The sequence below is a fragment of the Narcine bancroftii genome, chromosome 12 (assembly GCF_036971445.1).
Source record: "Narcine bancroftii isolate sNarBan1 chromosome 12, sNarBan1.hap1, whole genome shotgun sequence".
NCBI lineage: Eukaryota > Metazoa > Chordata > Chondrichthyes > Torpediniformes > Narcinidae > Narcine > Narcine bancroftii.
Window position 1 is genome coordinate 40,340,046 of NC_091480.1, and position 20,961 is coordinate 40,361,006.

The 20,961-nt window shown below is 41.3% G+C and overlaps 1 protein-coding gene across 1 annotated transcript in view; it reads right to left on the reverse strand.

Annotated features, from left to right (window-relative positions):
- Positions 1 to 20,961, reverse strand: part of palb2 (partner and localizer of BRCA2) — a 52,917-nt gene that overhangs the window by 13,826 nt on the left and 18,130 nt on the right. The window contains 5 exon segments of the mRNA XM_069904897.1: positions 4,011 to 4,127; positions 4,888 to 5,046; positions 5,719 to 5,804; positions 7,766 to 7,927; positions 9,635 to 9,727. Of these exon segments, the coding sequence (XP_069760998.1) occupies positions 4,011 to 4,127; positions 4,888 to 5,046; positions 5,719 to 5,804; positions 7,766 to 7,927; positions 9,635 to 9,727 (617 nt within the window).

Genomic DNA, 20,961 nt, shown 5'->3' on the forward strand with positions numbered 1-20,961 from the left:
ATTATGATACAGGCAGACAGAACAGCACATGACTTATTACCACTGTGTAGGGTAGAAGTAATAATACAGGAACAAGCAAAGGGATCACCTCAGGAAAGGATTGTATGGGAGGAAAGGGGGGCAACTGAGGATCAAGGACTATGGAGATCGATAGACGGGAGGCCAGTTTTACCATCTGGACTCATGAAACCCCTCCTCGAGGAGGCGCATGGGCTAACACACTGTGGAAAGAAGCAGATGATAAGGTACTTGATACATTGGTGGCACCCCTTCCTGCCGGCGATGGTGGAGAACCATATTAGAGAGTGTGAGGTATGTATAGCTTTCAATGTAAAGGCGACTGTAAAGCCACATGAAGGTCAGTTCCCGCTACCTAAGTTACCAGGGCAGGAAATCGTACTTGATTATACGGACATGATTGAGAGGGTAAGTGGCTATCGATACCTCTTAGTAGCAGTAGATGTGTTCACAGGGTGGCCGGAGGCAATCCCTGCCAAAAGGGAAGATGCAAGGACGGTATGTAAATTCCTGATCAACCAGTATATTCCGAGACACGGATTTCCCAGAAAAATTAGGTCCGATAATGGAAGTCATTTTAAGAATAACGATCTACAGGAGGTAGAAGCAATGCTGGGACTGAAACATGCCTTTGGAACGGTGTACCATCCACAATCCCAAGGGAAAGTGGAGAGGATGAACCAAACAATAAAAGGTAAGATCGGGAAAGTACAGGCACGGACCAAACTAAATTGGGTGGATGCGTTGCCCCTGGCATTAATGTCAATAAGGAGTTCGGTAAGTTCTGTGACAGGATTTACTCCATATGAACTACAAACAGGGCACCAGTTTCCGGGACCAGGAGCCGGAATTCAGACTACGAAGAATGAGGTAAGTTCAATGGGATGCAAGCTTTATTATGAAAAACTAACGGCTCTGGTGTCAGATTTTTCACAACAGGTCACAAGTCCCAACAGAAAAGGGGAAACACTGATACCATCAGTCGCGGAGAGGCTTCTGCTAAAGGTCATCAAGAGAAAGTGGTCGGAACCCAGGTGGACAGGATCTTACAGAGTGGTGGAGAGGACGTCCCACGCAGTTCGACTACAGGGAAAAGGCGAGACGTGGTATCATTGGAGTCAGTGTCCAGCAACGGACCCACCGACACGGACACTGGAACAGATTCGAACGGAGATGATTGAGAACATGTGAAGCAACTGCGGACTAAGAACACTTAACACGTTCCCTTTTTTAAAGAGACTATTGGACTACGGTGACTGTGTATCAGTGGTTGACGGTATAATCAATTTATTGGCATCAAGACAATGAAGGGGGCTGTGATAGACACTATGTGGGGACTATGGGTGATGTTGTTCCTAGCCTTTGAAGCATCTGGAGAAGGAAACAACTGTACAAAGGGTTTGTGGTCAGTCTGGGAGGCCCATAACTAACCGAAACAGTACTTTGCGGATTGGACTGACATTTCTGAACACTGAACTGAAGTGTGTTCATAATGGCCAAGTTTGTGAGGTTAAGTTTAACAAGGGGTCGGAGATGCCGGTCCTTGCAAAAACTCTTGAGCTCTTGGACCCATAAGTTAACTGGTGGTTGGTCTCGTTTTCATGTTGGAATCTAGGGGTTAAAACATTATGAAAGAAATGATTAATTAATAAGTTTATATGTACTGCATGGTTCAGGGAAAAAGAGGAATGTGATTAAGTGGCAATCACAGCATGGAGCAAAGTTGGCTGAGCAAAATTGTCTACTCCCAAAATACAGGGGGAGGAAATGCATAAAACGATTTAGGAGGAATGCTCAAACTGAAGGAGGTGGTGAGTAGCACAGGAGACACAGGCCGGACCAGAACAAAGAATGGCCTGCAAGAAACAAAGGGAATGGAAAACCAGTCTAGGAGGAAGATTAAGGCAGGAGGAGGTGTTAAAGAGAACAGCAGAAATTGGCCAGACAAGAACAGAATGGTGATTAGAAATATCTGGGGATGAATTAATTTCTGATCCAATCAACAGGATAGTCTGGCTTGGAGGATTAAGATGGGAGCGCTACACCCCAGATATCTGCAAAACAGGAGATGACTTGTGATAACCCTTATGCAAAAAGATCTAGCAAAGGAAGACAACTTTTGTTCTGTATGATAAGGTTGATCTATATAAACTGAGCCAACTGGACAATAGGGGTCAGTCTTGGGGAATAGCTCACTGTGCAGGTGACCTATGAACTAATGACTGACCCAGAGCTCTGTTAAGTTTTATTCTTGTGCTGTGTAATAAATTGACTGTTGAACCGAATACCTTCTCCTATCACTTCATTCAAAGAACATGCTGGACTCAGATTACACATAGACTAAATTAAGAGCAAGGTAAAGCCAGAGTCCGACAAGAGGGCCAAGGTTTGGAGCTTGCTGACTTGCACTGAGGGAATAATGGTGTTGAAGGCTGAGCAGCCATATGTAAGAATTGTGTTACGAACCCAAAGGACCCCAAAATCCAGCAGCAATAGACATTCACAAAGACAAGTAGTTACTTAAACAAATGTTGTTTTTAATTATCTTTAAACATTAAAACAGTATCAAACTTTAACTTATCTCTGTACTTAACTAACCTAAATTAACCCCCTTCTAATTCTAAGCGCACGTATATGTAATATGTGTGTGTAAATTTAAGATAAGTTCTTTGGTTCACAGTTCAATCTCACTTCTCCTTCTTCCAAGTTCTCTGGTTGCACACAATTCATATACTGTTCACAGAATTTAACATGTATAAAGTTCACCAGGCTTTGGTGCTCGAAAGGTAAATATTTACTGCTCAGGAAGGTTCTTCTGGGGTTTGTTCCAGGATTTCAACAACTGAGATACCACCATTAGACACCTCAATGTCTCGCTGATGAAACTTGCCCCATCAGGGTTCTCCAAATGATAACCTCTTTCTTTCAGGCTCACATAGTTCCTTTCTGTTCCGTTTATTCCACGAGAAACATCAGACAGCTAGCACTTCCATCCATCCACTGCTCTGGAACTTTCTGTTTCCAACCAGCTCTTCCTGGCTTGTTTCAGCCGTGACTGTTCAGTCTCTTTCAGTGTCACACACACACTGGCTGAGAGAGCTTGTTGAGCTTGTCTTCTCTCTCTCCAACTGAGACTGCTAGAAAGCTCATGTACTCTCTCACTTGTAAAAAATCCCCACCTTCTTCAGCAAACCACAGGAGTTCTCCTTCTTGGTCAAGCTGTTGCCTTTAGGTAAACAAAACCCAGCAGTGACCTTTCTGTGAGCACTCTCTAGGTACTTGGAAACAGCCAGTTTGTCTCCTCCAAGACAATGGCCTATTCATTTTATGAAGTCATTTCAATTACCAGCTACTTGTGAAATGTGCATAGCATTCTCCATAGATCCTGCAATGTTACTGAATATGAATTATTAGTATTTCAAATAAGATCGGTTTTAAAATGTGTGTATGTATGTAACTCACTCTAATCTTACCAAATTCCTCCCAATATTTATCCATTACAATTGTTATTGTCGAGGTGATCCGGAGCTGATTGGAGAGCCAGTGATATTGCACCTGCTGTGGAGTGACTGTGATGGTAGAATTGCAGTGGGTCCAGACCACAGGTGGGTACATGTTAATTCTGGCTATGAACCTCTCAACTAATTTGCACACAGCAAGATCTTACAAATAGCAAAGTAATAACCAGATTGTGTTTTAAAAGTGATGCTGATTTAGGGATACATATTGGTCCCTGACCATCAATTATAACTCACTCACTTTCTTCCACAGAATCCTATACATCTACCCAAGATGGAGACAAGGCAATGGTTTTAAAAAAAAAACAACTCCTATCTGCACAGGACTCACTTAGCATTATACTGGAATATCAACCGAGGTTTGGGCTCTCAAGTAATTGTAATGGATTATAACCTTGTGACAGTATGCTTCCAGCTAAATCATTGTTCATTGTTATAGTGTTGATAAAGAAACACAAATGGATCAAGTCTCACCAAATGACGATGTTGCTCATTATAGTTGATCCGATCAAAGCTTCCATTTGCCCTTCAACTTCACTGAAAGCCAGAACCATCTCATTGGGTGGGATGAGTTGCATAGATCGCTCACTCCTAACCATAAAATTCAGTCAGTAAATCCACACCAACAATACAATTAACATAAAATATTTCCTTTTCTCTCTATTTTGGAACTATTTTCTGTGTCAAGGCTCAGGAGAGACCTCCATGGGAACTTACTAATGCAAACCTCATTTATGATACAAGTCACACAGTCCTTCTTATGCTATGGCGGCACAACTTCCAAAACCATCATTCTGTTGTCATTATCAAAAAGTCAGCATAATCTTGCAAATTAACAAGAGAGGTTGCAGATGATGGAAACTGGAGAAACAAGAAATGCTGAAATAACTCAGCAGGCGATTCCTGAAGGGTTTAAGCTCAAAATGTTGACTATCTGTGGCTTCCATGAATGCTGCCTGACCAGAGTTCCTCCAGCATTTTGAATGTTGTTTCAGCATTATCTTGTGACATTTTTAACACAATAAGAAAAAGGGAAAAAAAATTGAGTATTTTGCTCATTAGGTTTGGTCTGCTTAGACCTTTGGAGTGAAATCAGAATAGTTAAATTCTCATGCTGGTGTAATATTCTATTTGACTGGTCTTCTATTCCACTTAGCAGACTATACCAGAGCTGAAGGTTGATACCAACCTCGTTTTTTGTTGTTTCATCTATTTCTCCTGAACCCTCCAAACCATTCCATTATTTTAACTCTGAGTACACATACCAGAATGGTCTTCTAGCTGAGGAGTTCCTGATCTGAGAAAATCAACAAAGAACTAAAATAACAAAATGTACACATTAGATTCTGACCTTCCATCTTTGGAGAGGGTGTTCAATTCTATGGTCTGACTCTGGAGTGTGCCACAAGAGCAGACCAGCCTCCTTCCAGCCAACCCCAGCACTGCATTTATATCTCCTGCTTGCAGCAAAGTATGTTCCAAGCAGCCTCTCTCCGTAGAGTGTAATATCCTTATAAGTGTGGGGGGGGGGGAGAGAAAAGATCCATCTTTATTAAGAGAGAAACCAGTTGACTTCATCTGAGCTGAGAACTGTAGAGGGCAGCACGGTTGGCGCAGCAGTTAGCACAACATCTTTACAGTGCCAGCGAATGGGACTGGACTAGGGTTCAAATCCAGCACCGTAAGGAGTTTGTACATTCTCCTCGTGTCTGCATGGGTTTTCTCCAGGGGCTCGTTTCCTCTCACCATTCAAATATGTACCATGGGTGTAGGTTAATGGGGTGTAAATTGGGCAGCATGGACATGTGGGCCGAAATGGCTTGTTACTGTGCTGCATGTCTACATTTTAAACAGTTTTAAAAATTTCTCTCAGGGTCTATTATTAGAATAACAGAGGCATTGTTTAAAAATAGATTTCTCTCTGCACCAGATACAGCCTTCTCTCTTCTAAAACATTTCATCAGGAAGCAGTTAACCTTTACAACGCTCAAATGTTAACTCAGTGGCTTCCAATCCCATTCTGACTATGCATTATCACAATGTGAAAGTGGTCAGAGAATTGTGGGACATCACAATGCGAACAGTTTGGTTATAATGTGAACTGCTAAACCCCCCAAAAAAACTTTGTAGTCTAATTCAGTCAGCAATGCAGAATGTTTTGGTTTTTTTTTTGTAGCCTTACTTTATTTCCCTTATCTCCAGGCTTCCAAAGGCCACACACAACATGTTTACAGCATCTGGAATGGGGATGAGTTCAATTATAGGAACCTGAAAGGAAGGGTAAAGAACCAACTCAATATTAAAATTAGGTTTCAAAAACAAACTCCATTTCCAAACACAGCAAAAACCAGATATCTTAAGCAGTTAAATAGTTACCTATTGGTATTTGAACACATCTAAATGGATAGATGCTACACTTGCACCAGGACAGCATCTTGTGATGCAAAATCAAAATGAGATTAATCAATTCATTTGATTAGAAATTAGAGGTTGACAAAGAGTTTCATAACTGAAGCCACCTTACAGCAGAAAGATATCCTTACAGACATAGCATGCGTTTGAAAGCAGATCACTGGCCTCCTTTACCTACATTCAATAAATGACTCAGTGGCTCTGGGTCAAATTAAGGACATGAGAGTTAAGTTAGAGGCAGTAGTTCAGACTTGGGACATGGTGACCTACCTTCATGATGCCCTCCCTGCCTGCTACAGTTGCTGGTAATCATGAAATGGAGTTGAGCTAATCAAATTCAATTATTCAGCATTGAATACCTCAAAGGTTCTTTTATTGTCATACATTAAAAATGTAATACAAACAAGATTTAAATATAAAGATAAAAAAGGAAACATGGGAGAAATTATGTTCTGGAACGATGAGAAATACAATAAATACGAGGCTACGTATGATACAATATAATTGGTTACACAGACTATACATTACACCACAAAAGTTAAATAAATGGGACCCAACAGTATCTGATAGATGTTTTCGATGTAAAAAAGAAAGGGGAACAACAATTCATGCAATCTGGACATGTGAGAGAGTAGAAAAATTTTGGGATGATCTCAATCAGATATTAAATAAAATAACAGAAAACAATATACCAAAGAACCCAGAGATCTTTCTCCTAAGTAACATATAACATAAAAAATAAAGAATTTGGAATTGACTTGGAGGATGCACAAAAAAGATTTGTTAAGATAGCACTAGCCGTAGCAAAAAAATGTATTATGTCAACCTGGAAATTGGAAGATAATTTGAAAATACAACAATGGTATATAGAAATGAATAAATGTATTCCATTAGAAAAAATAACATATAGTTTAAGAAATAATATTGAAATATTCGAACAAGTATGGGAGCCTTACATTAAATACAATAGCGAAAACCTACTGGGAACAAACATTACCTAAGTTGATGGAAGGAGAAGAAAAGAAAAGAATGGACTCAGTAGAATTTCTGGTGTATTTTTGTTGAATGACAACATTGTCTGACTGGCTTAATGCAACCTAGATTGTATACCTAAAATGGATGAGAGGGGGGGGTGTGGGAGAAAAAGTCACTGTATATGTGTGAAAAAGAAAAAGTGTATATCATGGCTAACGTGATTTATGGTGTGAAAAATAAAAAATTTAAAAAAAAAATGTAATACAGGTACACAATCCTTTATCCGGAAGCTTTGGAGGACAGTGTGTTCCGAATTTCGGAAAGCCAGATTTAAGCCCACCTGAATTGTGCTGGCGTATCCACCCTCACCCCCTTTCAGTCGTGCTGCCGTCTCCCCCCCCCCCACCCCCGACATCCCTCGCCCGACTCGTGCTGCCAGTCTCTTGCCAGTTTTTGGAGCTTTCTGGATTTTATGCATCTAGATAAAGGATTGTGTACTGTATACGTTATATACTTAACCTACTGTCTCACATGGTTCGCACAGTGGATATTACAGCGCCAGTGACTAGAGTTTGAATCTGGCACTGTCTGTAAGGAGTTTCTACATTCTCCCCGTGTCTGCATGGTTTTCCTCCAGGTTTTCCTGTTTCTTCCCACCATTCAAAACATACTGGGGTTGTAGGTTAATTGGGCTCATAGGCTGGGAGAGCTGATTACCTTGCTGTATATGTCTAAATTAAAATTAAGTAACTGTATGCCCATGGATTCACCACCTGAACACCTGATAAGATGATCAGAATTAAACTAATTTGCAGCAATGAGTAAAAGTCAGAAAGCTTTACCTTATCAAATGCCCAAGTATAGATATTAGTCCATTGGTTGAGCTGCTGTGGGGCCCACAGGAACACTGCGGTTTCACAGGCACAGGCAACACACAAAGTTCTAGTCTCTTCCACTATCCAAAATACTGTGCACAAATCAATAATGCAAGATGTAGATGGATTCTATAAATAAAATGACAATTATTTACCTCCTGAGACTGGCAAAAAATTTCAATTATGCCTCATGTCGGCAAAGAAAATTGGTCTATTAATTATGTTTTTTTGTCTTTCATAAAAGATGTTTCTTTGAAAACTGCATACTGCAAAGCCACACTCAAGGTATCAATGTGCCTGCACCATAAATTTGAGCAGTTCAAGTCCACCCTACAATAGGATTAAAAGTTCAATTTTTTTTAATAGAAACATAGAAGATAGGAGTAGGTCATTCGACCCTTCGAGCCTGCTCCGCCATTCAACGAGATCATGGCTGATCTTAAAGTTCAGTACCCCGTCCCTGCCTTCTCTCCATAACCTTTAATACCCATGGAAGAGAAAATAATGACTTCATCTGCAAATGTGATGATTCATTTCTTGGAACCTTTTCTCCAAAGAAAGCAAATCAGTCCTTTAATCTGCTCCAGTAACAGTAGTCTTTGATTCCAGTAACCATTCTAACACGTCTTTACAGGAGCACCTTCAATATCTTCACATAACTTCTCTGCATTTATACTCTATGAACAAAGATTGTGACCACCTTATTACACAAATTCTCAACCTTCTCTTTCATGAAATTGTGCACACATAACCAAGGTCTCAGTGCTCTGGCATTCCTTTTAAAACAATATTTTAAAACAGACGGTAACATTTAAAAAGCTTTGAGATAGCACATAAGGATTATATGACCAATACTATTAACATAACCCAATATTAGGATTTAATTTGTAATAATGTCCTCTCTATGCCTCTAGATCTGCGAGATTCTCCTCTGAATTGTAATGAAGAACTTTTATACGTGTATGTTAAACATCTCTCCGTGCTTTCATAAAAATTTCCTTTCTATTCTTTCTATGTTTATATAGCTATATTTTATCTTTTACATTTAACTGTTCGGGTGGGGGGATTGGAGTAGGGGTGAATACCATCATGTATGTAATTTTAATTTGTTTCTTCTGGAACTTGTATATATAAATTTTGATTACTGCATGTATAGAAATTTTTAAAATAAAATATTCAAGGTAGCATGTGGATTATCGTAAATAGAGGGATATCAATCATGTGCAAATAGCTTAACTTGGCAGCATCGTTCGGTACAGCCATTGAGCTAAAGGGGCTGTTCCTGTGCTGTATGATATTTGTGCTCTAATATTCTTTACAGTCTCTCCTCAATCTTTCTACTGAAGTTCATTACCTCACATCCTTCACATTTAAATTTAGCGACCGTGCATCTGCCCTTTCACTACCCTGCTTAAGTCCCACTGCAATCTGTCCTGATCCTCTTCACAGCACTGCCAAGTGTCATTAGCAAATTTGAAAATTGTGTTTCCAACACAACTTTCAATCATCACCATAGATTAAAAAAGCCCCACCATCAGGCCAGCCATAATGATTAATCTGCCTCCAGAGGACCCTTAATCCTGTCCTGCTTCGATGATTCAATGTTTTCCACGACTCAGGTCAAACTGATAGACTTGTAGTTGCTAGGCTTATCTTTATTCCTTTTGTTTTGAATACATCACACAAAACCCTGGCTTTGCATAGGGTCTCTCAGAGTTAAACCTGCATGTCCTTCCTTGCAGGCCAAGGTCTGTGACAATTGCGTACTTGAGGCACAATGAGTCCTACTCAGCAAAATTGAATTATTTAATTTTTAATTTAGTGGTGGTCATTTACCTGTATCTTGGAGCTTAACTGCAATGACTGATTTCCCAGTTTTTCTTCAAGTTGCATGCTAGCAAGAGCTGGAGTCAAAACATTATCTTTCTCCTACAGATAAAATCTCAATGTTAGTGAAAAGACTTGGAAACCATAAACTCCTCCTCATAGCCACAGATTGAAGAAATTAACGGAGGCAAAAATGCATTTGCTGGAAATATGAAACAAAAAAATATAGAGAAAAGATTTCAGGTCAAAGAACCTTCTTCGGAAGTGGGAAGGGCACAAAATAAGAGTTTTAAGTTGAAGAGAGAGGAGTTGAAAGGACAGAGGAAACATCAGTAATATTAAGGTTGGTGCTGGCAGTTAGAGGTTGAAAAGAAAGAAAAAAATCTTGAAATTGTGTGAGAGAGAGAGAGAGAGAGAAAGAGAGAGAGAGAACGAACATTTCAGGTAGATGGTCCAGTTGTAATAAAAACAGGAAAGCCCAGCTATTGCTGAATTTGACATCAAGTTGTGGGGATTGCAACACATCCAGAAGGAAGATGGGATTCTTGCCTCCTGAAACTTCCTCTGAGGATTGTTAGAAAAGTTTCAGAAGTCAAAGACACAACAATCAGAGGAGTAATGGAATAGAGAATTAAAGCTCACTGAAAAGATGTTACCCAATCAGTGTTAGTTTCTACAAGGCAAAGGATACCGTATACAGTACAACTCCGATGATCCGAAATGGTCGGGACCAGGCTTTCAGATAAATATTTTTTAAAAAAATCTATGAACAGGTCATTTTTTTTTAAGAAAACAGCCCAGTAGCAACAGTAAATCATTTGTAAAGGTGTTTAAACAACAAGGGAAGGCTTTTAAGCATTAAAATAATGTTTAATTCTCATCAAAAAAATGCTAGCCGCCTCCGATCACGGACACCTCCGCTCCAAGTTTCCTGCTCCTACCGCCAGCAGCCCAAGGTTCCCAGTCAGTTTGGCTACAAAAATTTTTTGGATAAATCAGGATTTCTGATTTGTTCCAGACATCTTCATTTATCTGAAATTAATTCCCCCCCCCCCCCCCCGGATAAATGATGATTTTGGAGAATCCGTTTTTGGATCATCGGGAGTTGTGCTCTAGTAAATGACGAAAATCTATAGTAAGAACATAAAATACTGGAGAAGCTCAGCAGGTCAAACAGTGTCCTTCATGTAGCAACAGTAAAGATACAGAACTGACATTTTAGGCTTGAGCCCTTCATCAAGGTACGAGAGAATGCCACCGGTGTCCAACAAAAGATGGAGGGAGGGAAAGGCAGGAGATGATGTGGAAAAGAGGGGAAAGCAGCGATCAGGGGGAGGAGGGATGGCTGGGTGAGTAAGGGGAAGGGAGGAGAGAACTAGAAAGGTGGATTGGAAAGAAGGCGAACAAGATTAGCAGAAAGCAGAGAAGTGAATGTTAAGGCCATCTGGCTGGAGAGGGCCCAGACGGTAAATAAGGTGTTGTTCCTCCAATATGCGGGTGATCAGGGTGGAAAATTACATAAGGTCAAGGACATACACGTGAGAGTGTAGTGTGATTCAGAATTGAAATGGTTGGCTACTGGGAGTCACTGTTGTTGTGGACGGAAGGAGGTGCTGAGCGAAGTGATCTCCCATTCTGCAACTGGTCTCTCCGATGTCAAGAAGGCTACAAAGGGAGCACCGGACGTAGTTAATAAGTCTTGTGGTGGAGGAGTCACGTGATGGAGTAGTGGCCGGTAGGAGAATACCAGCCCTCTCCAGAAAAGGAAAAAAGTGAAGAAAAAAACAAAGCCCCAGACACACAAATCACAATAAATAAGAAATAAAGGTGTGGAGAAAATGGCACCCAAGAAAGAAAAGCCAAAAACAACGGGAAGAAAAGAAGAAAGAAAGACGCCGGAAGAGAAAGGTGAAGGCCTTACCTGCACGAAAAAGCAGGGACCCGCCGTGGAAAGAGGAGCCCACTCCCCGAGGTTGGTGGAGACCCCGCAAGGTCGCGACCCACCAACCGCAGGACTGCAAAGATGGCTCACGGAGACAAACAGAGATACGCAATGCACACGACAAAGACAACACTGACAGCAGGGCTCCCAGCTGGAAGATAAAGAAAACGACGGGAATGGGAGGGGTGAGAATGAAAAAAGAAAATTAGAGACACAACAGATAACCAACCCAGAAGAGGACCAACATCAAGACACCATGGAAAAAAAAAGTACCCAACAAACTGAAACAAGCAGTTCAACAAGAAAGTCAGAAGAGACATAAATACAAGGAAGAGAAATAGAAGACACAAACCCAAGAGCAGACACAGAAGAAGAAGAACACCAAGCTCTGCACAGAGGAATAGGAGGTAAAATGAATGGACAGTACTTAGATTTAAAAAAATTTCAAGAACATATGAAAGCATTAAGAGAATGGCTGACACTAGAATTTAGTGAAATAAAAATAAAAATGAAAAGTACAGAAGAAAAAGTGAGTAGAATAGAGCTGGTCATAACAGATGTAGGGAAAAGATTAGAAAATGTGGAAGAACGTGTAATGGCGGTAGATATGGAAGTGAACGACTTAAAAAGAAAATTGGAAGAAACACAGGAGTTGTTAGCTCAGAAGATGGATATAATGGAAAACTATAGTAGGAGAAGTGTTCTGACCATCGGTTGAGGATGGAGATCTTGTCGCTGAGGAGGACTTTGCCGTCTGAGCTGCGCAGCGGGCTTTGGACTTGGGGTGAGGGGCCGTACACAGCCTTTAGAGCCTCGTAAAAGCCCCTGAAGTCGCCATTGTCCGCGCTGAGCTGGGTTCATTTGGCGAGGCTAGTCCACCACTCATTTTGGATCTCCCGGAGTTTGCGCTGAAGATGGCTGCATGTGCGACGGAAGGCTCGTTTCTTCTCTGGCCAGGACGGCTTTGCAAGGTGAGCCTGGTGGGCAGCTCGCTTCTTTGCCAGCAGCTCCTGGATTTCCTGGTTGTTTTCGTCGAACCAGTCCTTGTTTTTCCTGGAGGAGAAGCCCAGTATCTCTTCAGTGGATTGCAGTATGGCAGTCTTCAACTGATCCCAAAGGGTTTCAGGGGACGAGTCCGTGAGGCAGATTGCATCCTCGAGCTTTGCTTTGAGGTTTGCCTGAAAGCTTCCTCTCACTTCGTCTGACTGCAAGTTTCCAACATTGAACCTCTTTCTGGGGGCTTTACTGTTCCTGGACTTTGGCTTGAAGTGAAGGTTGAGGCTGCAGCGAACCAGCCAGTGGTCAGTGTGGCATTCCGCGCTGGGCATGACCCTGGTGTGGAGCACATCTCGTTTGTCTCTTTCTCGCACCAGGAGGTAGTCCAGGAGGTGCCAGTGTTTGGATCGGGGATGCATCCAGGTAGTCTTCAGGATGTCCCTCTGCTAAAAAAAGGTGTTTGTAATGACAAGCCGCTGTTCTGTGCAGAGCTCCAACAGGAGGCGCCCATTGTCGTTGCACTTGCTGACACCATGCTTGCCCAGGATTCCTGGCCAGGTTTCTGAGTCTTTGCCGACGCGAGCGTTGAAGTCGCCAAGGATGACAACCTTGTCGGCTGTAGGGGTGTGTTGAATGAGGTTGCGCAGATCAGTGTAGAACTTGTCTTTTTCTGCTGGTTCCGCCTGGAGGGTTGGAGCATAGACACTGATGAGGGTGATGCCACGCTTGTTTTGAAAGGGGAGTCGCATGGACGTGATCCACGCTGCTGAAGATCAAACTGCGCTGGGTAGGTCACGTCTCCAGAATGGAGGACCATCGCCTTCCCAAGATAGTGTTATATGGCGAGCTCTCCACTGGCCACCGAGACAGAGGTGCACCAAAGAAGAGGTACAAGGACTGCCTAAAGAAATCTCTTGGTGCCTGCCACATTGACCACCACCAGTGGGCTGACATCGCCTCAAACCGTGCATCTTGGCGCCTCAGTTCGGCAGGCAGCAACCTACTTTGAAGAAGACCGCAGAGCCCACCTCACTGTCAAAAGACAAAGGAGGAAAATCCCAACACCCAACCCCAACCAACCAATTTTCCCTTGAAACCGCTGCAACCGTGTCTGCCAGTCCCGCATCGGACTTGTCAGCCACAAACGAGCCTGCAGCTGACGTGGACTTTACCCCTCCATAAATCTTCGTCCGCGAAGCCAAGCCAAAAAAAAGAAATAGTAGGAGAAACAATATAAAGATAGTGGGCCTTAAGGAAGATGAAGAAGGCAAAGATATGAAAGAATTTATAAAAGAATGGATCCTAAAGGTCCTGGGAATGCCAGAAATGCAGAAAGGAATGGAAATAGAAAGAGCACACAGAACATGAGACCCGAAACCACAGTCACAACATAAACCAAGATCCATTTTAGTAAAATTCCTGAGATATACGACAAGAGAAAATAGATTGGAAAAGGCAATGAATAAAATGAGAGAAGACAAAAAACCACTGGAATACAAAGGTCAAAATATTTTTTCTCTACCCAGACATAGGGTTTGAGCTCCTGAAGAAGAGGAAGGAGTTTAACACAGCAAAATCGATCCTATGGAAGAAAGGCTATAAATTTATGTTAAGATATCCAACGGTACTTAAAATAGTTATCCCGGGGCAGCAAAACAGATTGTTCTCGGATCCGGAGAAAGCACGAGAATTTGCAGAACACATGCAAGACAGAAAGAGAGATGAAGAGATGTAACAAGAACAAAGAACGACAACAAACTACATATAAAGAAGAAAAAATAATGTATAAGAAAGAACTAAAGGAGGGAAGTAAGGGAGAAGGGGAAAAAAGAGGAGGGGTTAAAAAATATAAGTAATAAAATTATTAATAAATAAATAAAACATAAAAAGAAAAAGAAAAAACGAGGGGGAGCTTTGTTGTAATGGGAAGATAAAAGTCTTTTCTGGAGGGGGTTGGGCGGGAGAGAATAACAGTCACTGCGAAATCAGTTGACACTTGCGAACGAGTTCACAGTCCGAATGGAGAGGGGAGCTGTGGTTGCCCAGCAAGGGACAAGGGGCAACTCAGAAAGGTGGGGGGGGGGGGGGGGTAAGGGAATTTTAGATGTGGGAATAGTGGAAATATTTTATGTTTTAGAAGTGTTGGTCTTACAGCGTGTTCAAAAAAAAGAAAACTGAGAAATGGGGAAAAGGGGAAAGGTGGTGGTGAGGAAGCGGAAATGAGATGTAAACAAAGTATGAAATGGCCATGTTGAACTATATGACTAGAAATATTAACGGAATACATAACCAAATCAAAAGGAAGAGGCTATTAAATTTAATGAAAAAAGAAAAAAATGATATAGCATTCGAGCAGGAAACGCATCTAACTGAAGTAGAACATAATAAATTAAGGAGAGACTGGGCTGGGCAGGGCATGTAACGGCAGCATCATATAACTCAAAAGCCAGAGGTATAGTTATATTAATCATAAAAATGTAGCAATCAAAATAGAGAAGGAAATAATAGATCCAGCAGAGAGGTATGTAATGATAAAGTGTCAGATATATTCAGAATTTTGGAATATACATGCACCTAAGTTTATGCAAGATATCTTTTTGAAGATTGTAGATACGCAGGGGAATATATTGATAGGAGGGGACTTTAACCTTAATTTGGATTCAAAAATGGATAAAACTGGACAAAAGACTAAAAGAAAGAACAAAGTAGCCAAATTTACGGTTAAATAAATGCAGGAAATGCAACTTTTGGATATATGGAGGAGACAACACCCAAAGGAGAAGGAATACTCATATTATTCGAGTAGACATAAAACATATTCAAGGATTGACCTATTCCTGCTGCCAGCCCATATCCAAGGGAGAGTTAGGAAAACGGAATACAAAGCTAGATTGTTATCGGATCATTCACACCTGTTATTAGCAATAGAGCTGGAGGACATCCCACTAAGAACATATAGATGGAGATTAAACTCCATGCTACTTAAAAGACAGGATTTTAGAGAATTAATTGAGCGCCAAATTAAAATGTAGTTTGAAATAAATACTGAACCAGTGAAAGATAAATTTATATTATGGGATGCAATGAAAGCCTTCATCAGAGGGCAGATAATAAGTTATGTAACTAAGATGAAGAAGGACTACAATCGGGAAATAGAACAGTTGGAAAGGGAAATAGTAAGTACAGAAAAAGAACTAGCAACAAGGGAAGATGCAACAAAAAGAGAATTGGCGGACAAAAAAATATACGAAACACTACAAACATATGAGGTGGAGAAGAACATAATGAAGACAAAGCAGAAGTATTATGAGCTAGGAGAAAAAAATGCACAAAATACTAGCTTCGCAGCTTAAAACAGAATAAGCTAAAAGAACGGTATTGGCATCAAGGAAAAAGGACAAACAAATTGCATATAATCCAACAGAGATCAATGAAAACTTCAAGGAATTCTATGAGCAATTATATCAAACTGAGAACAAAGGGAAAGAAGACAAAATAGATGAGTTTCTAGCTAAAACTAAACTGCCGAAATTGCAAGAGGAGCAAAACAAATTGATAAAACCACTTGAAATAGAGGAAATACAGGATATATTAAAAAAGCTACCGAACAATAAAACGCCTGGAGAGGACGGACTCCCAATAGAATTCTATAAAACATTTAAAGACTTGTTAATTCCTCCTCTCCTGGAAGTAATGAACCAGATTGAAGAAACACAAAACATGCCAGATTCATGTAAAACAGCAATAATTACAGTAATACCAAAGACGGGGAAGGATCCACTAACACCAGCAACATATCAACCAATATCTCTACTTAATTCAGATTATAAGATAATAGCAAAACTATTAGCAAACAGATTGGCCGACTGTGTTCCAAAAATAGTAAAACAAGATCAAAGTGGATTTATTAAGAAAAGATGAACAACAGACAATATCTGTAAGTTCATTAACTTAATCCATGCAGTACAAGGAAATAAAACGCCAACAATGGTGGTTCCTTTAGACACAGAGAAAGCCTTTGACAGGATAGAATGGAATTACTTATTCAAAGTATTACAGAGGTTCAATCTACCAGAGAAATATATTAATTGGATTAAAGCATTATATAAGGGACCATTGGCAAAGGTGACAGTAAATGGATATATAATCGAACCAATTTAAATTAAGTAGGTCAACTAGGCAGGGATGTCTACCATCTCCCTCACTGTTCACTTTAGCTATAGAACCCTTGGCAGAACTGATAAAAACAGAAAATAAAATAAATGGGATAAAAATAAAAGAGAAGGAATATAAAATCAGTCTATTTGCAGATGACGTCCTAGTATACTTAACAGAACCAGAATTATCAATAAAAGAATTACATAAGAAATTGAAGGAATATGGAGAAGTATCAGGGTACAAGATCAACGCAAATAAAAGTGAAGCAGTGCCAATGAATAATGCGGATTTCACAAAGTTTAAGAAAGAATCACCATTTAAATGGCAAACACAAGCAATCCGATACCTAGGTATTAGACTAGATAATAATCTAGGCCATCTATACAAATTAAATTATCAGCCATTAATGAAGAAATTACAAGACAACTTAGAACATTGGAAATATTTACCACTAACATGATAGGAAGGGTAAATTGCATTAAAATGAATATCTTCCCAAGGATACAATACCTATTTCAATCGTTACCAATTTCCTTAACAGAGAAATTCTTCAATGAGCAAAAGAAAATAATAAGGAAATTCTTATGGAAAGGGGGAAACTGAGGATAGCGCTAGATCACACATGTCAAACTCTGGCCCGTGGGCCAAATTTGGCACGCGATATAATTATATTTGGCCCGCAAGATCATATCAAAAATGTATTAGAGGTGGCCCGCTGGCCGCCGCGCCAGTATAGCGCATGCACAGTAACCGCTGTGTCCCAGGGTGAGAGAGAGAGAAAAATCCTGGTCCTTGAAAAGTAGTGGTGGGTGGTTTTATAAACACGCTGTCGTGTCCCCCCGCCCAGCCCCCCACCGCAGTGCGGCCTGGCCGGTGTCAGGGGAAGCCAAGGCCGCTTCCCAGCGCCCGGAACCCCAGTGGCACAGCGTTTCTTGGAGCTGCAGATGGAGTCAGGACGCCGGAGGGAAGATTGGGGCTCCCCGCCGGGCGATGGGGGCGCCGGTCGCCCTGCGCCTTCCCACTGGACCAGCGGCGGGTGCCCGGAGTACACGTGGATAGCAAGGCTGGTCGGGAGTGGCGTGGGCTGGATCGGGATTAGCCACGCTCACCTGCTCCTCCACCGCTGACCGGGATCCCAGCGCGGTCCTGAGCGCGGAGACTGCCCTGAAAAGGTCCTGGGACACCGGCACGGAAAGAGCAGGGTCTGTAGAACATTACAGATCAGAAACAGGCCCTTCGGCCCTTTGACTCTACCTCATGAAAACCCAACACTGGAGAAACTCAGCGGGTTAAACCGTATCCTTTGTCCAGCAGAGAGGTACCTGACAATGTTTGGCCCTTGATCCCCCTCATCAATGTATGAGCAAAAATCTGTGGTTCTCGTAAAAACACCAGAAGGGAGAAACTCAGCAGGTCAAAGGGGGTCCGGGAGAAACTCAGCAGGTCAAGGGGGGTCCGGCAGAAACTCAGCAGGTCAAGGGGGGTCCGGGAGAAACTCAGCAGGTCAAGGGGGGTCCGGCAGAAACTCAGGGGAGGCCTGACCTCGCCAGGACTGTTGCCCACTCCCCCTCCCTGCCGCAGGCCAACCCGCGACTCACGGTGACGGGGCCGCTGATCCGCCGAGATCCCACCCTGCAGCGAGAGCCGATGCCCCCGCACTGTCGTTGTCCAACCCGATCGCCCACAAATCCTGCCCTCCCGCACACAGGCCTGAGTAAGTATTATGAACTTTAATCTCAGGATAAAACGATCTTCCAATAGTTTCATGTCACAGTGATAAATATATTCCTGGTTAAAAATGGTCCTGCACCTGGATACAAGCTCATTAGGCATAAAACTTGAAAGGTGTGTAAATCAAAGGATATCTGTACCAATGGAAAAAGGGCATGGCAAATAACCCTGCTAGAGTTCATGCCCACAATCAGTCACCCATTTGATTGTTTCAGGAATCATGTTATTCTCCCACATTCTCAATAGCCCTCAGATTTTACTATTCGACAGCACACTAGCAACATTTGACAAATCCTCTATAGAGAAATATTATTTATTGAATATTTTATTTCTCATTTGTTAATGCTTCTGGAAAGAGTTTATCCAAAACTATTATTAAACATTTATTTTAATAAGAAAAAGTTTAACATTACATATGTTGAAAGAAGAGAAAACATGCAGATGTTGTTGAAAATTTTCAATAAATATTTAGTTCGGCCCTCGACTTAGTCCAAGTTTTTAATTTTGGCCCTCCATGAATTTGAGTTTGACACCCCTGCGCTAGATAAATTAACAGAATGGTACAAACAAGGGGGCTGACAGCTACCAAACTTTAAGAATTATTATAGAACAACACAATTAAGATATCTATCAGATTTTTATCAAACAAGGCAAAAACCAGATTGGACCAGGTTCGAGCTAGATTTAATAGGGGAGAAGGTACCAGAACATATACTTTATAAGTGGGACAAAAAGCTGGTGCAACATAGAAGTTCACCAGTACTGCACCATCTGCTCAACATTTGGAAGAAGATTCATGTAGAAAGGAAAAAAACAAATTACCAACGACCAAAATTATTATTGACGCAAAATCAACTAATCCCTTTCACAATAGATAACCTTTCCTTTAGAGAATGGGAGTGAAAAGAATAGAAAATTGTTTTTTGGGAAATAATTTATTATCTTTTGAACAAATGAAGTACAAATATGGTATAACTCACAGTACAATGTTTGCATACCACCAACTGAAAACCTACTTGAAGGACAAATTGGGAAGCAGACTGAGGTTACCAGAAGGAAGCAGCTTTGAATATGTGATTACAGGCACAATGATAATTAAAAGATTTATAACAAACATGTACGTCAAACTGCAAGAGAAAGAGAACAATGAAATAAGCTGTAAACCCAAACAAAAGTGGGAACAAGATCTAAATAAAGATAAAAAATGAAAAATGGGAAAAGCGATGCTCCGGAACTATGAGAAATACAATAAACACGAGGTTACGCAGGATACAATATAATTGGTTACACAGGCTATATATCATGCCCCAAAAGTTAAATAAATGAGACCCAACAGTATCAGATAGATGTGTTCGCTGTGAGAAGGAAACGGGTACAGTACCTGCAATTTGGGCATGTGAGAAAGTGGAAAAGTTTTGGGAAGATCTAAATCAGGTATTAAATAAAATCACAAAAAGCAACATACCAAAAAATCCAGAGATCTTTCTTCTAAGTAATATAAGAAGTAAAGAACATGGCCTCAATTTGGATGAAGCACGAAAAAGATTTATTATGATAGCCTTAGCTGTAGCAAAAAAATGTATAATGTCAACCTGGAAATCAGAAGAGAGCTTGAGAGTACAGCAATGGTACATAGAAATTAATAAATGTATTCCATTGGAAAAAATAACATACAATTTAAAAAATAACGTCACAGTATTCGAACAAATTTGGGAACCATGCATGGAACACAACAGAGAGGACCTACCGCAGACCTCCACCCCCTAAAATGACAGAATGAGAAGACGAAATGAATTGACCCAGTGTGTAAAAGTAGATGACACAATTTTCTTGGTTATTTTCATTGTGTGATGACATTGTTTAATGGGTCTATTGCATTGTACATGTTGAACGTTTAATGGGTAGGGAGGAGGAGGGAAGGGGGGGAAAAGGGGAGAAAATGACACTGTGCATATTCAAGAGGGAAATGTTTGTGTGTATTTTGATTAATATGGTTCATAGTGTGAAAAAAGTCTTGTGGCAAGACAAGTGAAGTGTTGCTTCACTTCAAAGGCCTGTTTGGAGCCTGGACCTTGATGAAGGAGGAGGTGCGGGCATAAGTGTGGCACCTCCTACGACCACAGATGAAGGTGCTGAGGGGGAATCATGGGGGGGGCGGACCCTAAAGAAGGCCAAGAGGGGTGGAGGAAAAAAGTGTCTGGTGGTGGGATCCTGTAGTAAGTGCCGGAAATTCTGGCAGATAATTTGTTGTATGTGGAGGCTGGTAGGTGAGGAATGAGGGGGGCATTCGACGTTGGTTGCGTCTGGGGGCAGAAGGGGCCAGGGCAGACGAACGGGAAATGGAGATGAGGGCTGAGCTTTATAGTGGTGGAGGTGGTCATGTTTGTGGAAGGAGGCAGATATTTCAGAAGACCTCGTCTTGGGAACAGATGCGGTGAGGACTGAGAAATTGAGAGGAGATGGAATCTTTGCATGGGACAGGGTGTGAGGAAATTTAGTCAAGGTAGTT